The 3,579-nt window shown below is 42.4% G+C and overlaps 1 protein-coding gene across 1 annotated transcript; it reads right to left on the bottom strand.

Moving 5' to 3' along the window:
• Nucleotides 1–565: 565 nt before the first annotated feature.
• On the bottom strand, nt 566–2,164 carry LOC117823168 (E3 ubiquitin-protein ligase NHLRC1-like). The gene has a single exon (XM_034698253.1). It carries the CDS (start codon nt 1,901–1,903, stop codon nt 698–700), a length of 1,206 nt encoding a protein of 401 aa, XP_034554144.1. The 5' UTR covers nt 1,904–2,164; the 3' UTR covers nt 566–697.
• Between the last annotated feature and the right edge of the window lie 1,415 nt (nt 2,165–3,579).

Genomic DNA, 3,579 nt, shown 5'->3' with positions numbered 1-3,579 from the left:
GTGGATTTTGTTATAAGTACGTTTTTGTTTATCTCCTTATTTTTGTGTTTATCAAACCCATTTTTTTAAAGTCTGCACCTTGGGTCCTGCAACAACAAAAAAAAGTTAAATAAAAAGACTGAGCCTTAAACTGATTCCTTAGTTTTAGTAGTTGTTAGGCCATTTCTCAATCTTTTGACATGTGGCCCTTTTGTATTACCCATCTCAGGGCTATGGCCATGTGATTGTAGGTTAAGTGATTTTTTCCATTAACTATTACATGAAGGGTTGCTGGCCCAGAAAAGTGAAACCATCCCTCTTTTATATAACAGTTACAGTTTATTTTTTGTTCTCTTAAATCTCCTCATGACCCATCAGATTATGTATGGGATCCCTTTGGGAGTCCCTGACCCCTTGTTGGTTGGGATTAAATGTTCCCTGTTATGTTAAATGAAAACATTTCAGTTTACAAAATTGCAGCAGTAGCAACATTATAAAGAAATAGTTTGACAGATAGTCTGTCTAAAAATACTGCTGACACGTGGATTTAAAATATGCACAACACAGTAAGCTATACTGAAGCACTTATTTTATTATAATCACACTTTTTAATTCTAAAGTTTTTTATGCACAACTTTATTTACATTTATATATACTGTGACCACGGCAAGTCATCACAATACGATGAACTAAATTTCACAAATAGCCCCACCAGGAGCTATTTGATCGGCCAGGCATCAGATCTAGCAGAACAAATCTTCACTGTATGGTCTCCACTGTCCAGAATGACGAGTGTATTCTTCAGTAACACCAGCCCAGTGGGACGGATAAGATGGTCTCCCACTAGAGGAGACAGGTGAGGGCCTTTCTGCACATTCCCCAAACTCCAAATCATTCCTTGGTTGGAGTCAATCACAATAACACCTCTATCTCCATCAAACGCAACACCTGATATGTTGAGCCTCACTGTAGACTGCAGGGCCAGGCTGAAACTATCAGCCTGATAAATGAGGTGGAAATCTGTAGAAAACACTTTTAATCTCCAGTGTTGGTGAGTACTTGGAGGATACTTCTCATCAGGTAGATGCTCCAAAACTGCAGCATTCCCGGTCACCTGACAGCAGGCCACTGTTTTTGGATGTTGGAGGTCTGAAACAACTGGTTCACACTTCAGAATGACGCCACGATTATAGTCCACTTTTACTTGGGAGAGTATGCCAGTTTGGGGGTCTGTGACCAGGATGTCTCCATGGCTGTCTGAGTCAACACCCCAAGGCATCAGGAATAACTCTTTGATTGTCAATACATGTTTCCCTCTTGAAGTAAAAACCTTCACAGCTTGATCTCCAGCATCAGTCACCACCACGTAACCACAGGGTGTCGCAGCAACATCCACAGGGTAACAGATCTCCTCTGCAGCTCGTCCTCTTGGCCCAAAGCTGTGCAGCTTCCTTCCCTGTGGGCTGAACACCACAACCCTTTCCTCTCCATCATGCACCACCACTACTGTCCCTGAGGCCCCCAAAACGGCTATCCCAGTGGGGTTGAAGAGAGTCCCCCATCCACCGAAAGCTGTGCAGAGGTGCAGAGCTGTAGATGTCAGACCTGTGGCTGGGCAAAAACCTTCTTTTGAAGATGTGGGACTCACGTAAAACAACATCTCCTGCAGGTCTGTCAGAACCTGGCAGGGGGAGGTGCTGTCAACACTGCACAGCTGTCTGCAGAACGGGCACTCCAGCTTCCTCAGGAGAGGGTGGGACAAAGCTGCGATGCATTCCAGACAGAGAACATGGCCACAGGAAAGGTTCTGCGGTCTGCGCTCCCTCTGTTGAGTGTTGAACTTCTCAAAGCACACTTTACACTCCAGTAAGTTGATCTGGATCTCTCTCAGAGCCCCCTTAGGACCCCTCAGACTCTTGGCCATGGCTGAAATTTCCTTGTGTCTAAACCTACAGAGACTGTCCGGTCATCTGATGAAGGCAGCAGGAGCTTCAGGAAACCAAAACAGAGAGACTGGTCCTTTAAGTTTGATGGAGAGAATGATGAAGGCAGGGGATCTGAAGGCAGAGGACTGCACCATTTTTGTCAACACACTCATGTCCCCGGCCTTTAGGCCCAAGTGGTCACGTGACGTTTTGCACAGCACTGAGGCTCTCTGCTGCCCTCCTCTGCATAATAAGTTAAACACAGGTTACAAATGTTATATGACACAACCCCCTTTGTGTTTTGAACCCTGACATCTGCATAAAACAGAATAATAAAGTATGAAAATAGAGAGATAATCAGGGTGTTTCATTGTGCCTGTGTGCTTCTTGTCAGGTCACATCCTGCTTGCAAAGTTTTAGATTCTCAGCGTCTTTCTGAGGAGAGTTTAGGTTTAGGAATCTAAAACTATTGCTGTCTTTTTCTTTGAAAACATGAGCTGTACCTTCAAAAACATGTTGTTATAGGTCAGCACAAGGCAGCAGTTATTTCCGTCTGTGTTTCATGGTGTGCAGACGGAGTGAAATCTGATCCAAGACGGGCAGTTCTTGAGTCAGCCAATCCGGAACTGCTTTGCTGCAGCAGGCCGCTCTTCAGGGGTTGAGCAAGGTCACCCATGGTTTCCCATTGTGAAGTATTATATCAGCCTGTAACAAGCCAGTACAAACAGATTTCTTTGATGACTAATATTATTTATTGATTGAAGTAGAGCAAGTAGTGCTGCTGCTCTATTACCAAGAAAAATACATTTAAAAAGAAACTCACAGCTTAAGAGGAAATGTAAAACTTTAATATGTTTCATTAATTCACAGTGAAAAGGAACAGCACAAGTCCTTCTCAACAAAAATGCTTTTGGCAAATTACATCTACATCCAGAGACAATGTACCATTTATACTGTCTACTGTGGGGCTGGAGCCTGGTCCATTCCACAGAGGTCAACGTCTGGATTGTCAAGGATTATGGGGGATATATCTGAATTGAGATGATGCTGACAGAGCCATGAAAATAAATCTTCAATACAGCACTCAAGCACAGAAGAATCAAACATCTAAAGCCAGAACTTTAGTAAAAACCTAGAAAAAGTGTGGAATAATAAAAAAAAAAGAACATGCAGACAGGCACAAGGGTAAATTAAAATGTTACGAGAGTGAAAGACATAAAAATGACAATACTGGCATCCTGGTGTGTGTGGTGTAGTATACTTTTGTAACTTTTCCTACTTAAACACATGATTTGATTTGATTTGACACAGCCATGCAAATGCAAAGACAAGAAGGTTGACGGTAAAACAAAGCCACCTGCAAAAGGACAGGTTCAGACTGACAACATGCACAAACTTGAATAGATGCCCTCAGATATATCAGTACTATAAAAAAAAATGATAGCAGCCACAGATGGACAGGAGAGTAAAATCACTCAAAGTCACAATGATTCACAGAATACTCAAACATTACAAAATGTACAGTATTTGCAAGAAAACATTCTGAAAAGTGCTTAAACTGTGTGCTTTGCTTTGTTCGAGGTCAAACAAACACTTCAGTCGATGATCCTACCCCAGCTAAAGCTCTCTTGCATTAAAATCCTGCCCACATTCAAGCTCACGAAACAAGTGTGAA

Source organism: Notolabrus celidotus, chromosome 12 (assembly GCF_009762535.1).
Source record: "Notolabrus celidotus isolate fNotCel1 chromosome 12, fNotCel1.pri, whole genome shotgun sequence".
Lineage (NCBI taxonomy): Eukaryota > Metazoa > Chordata > Actinopteri > Labriformes > Labridae > Notolabrus > Notolabrus celidotus.
The sequence above is the reverse complement of the archived record's forward strand: the minus strand, read 5'-3'. Positions and strand labels throughout refer to the sequence as shown.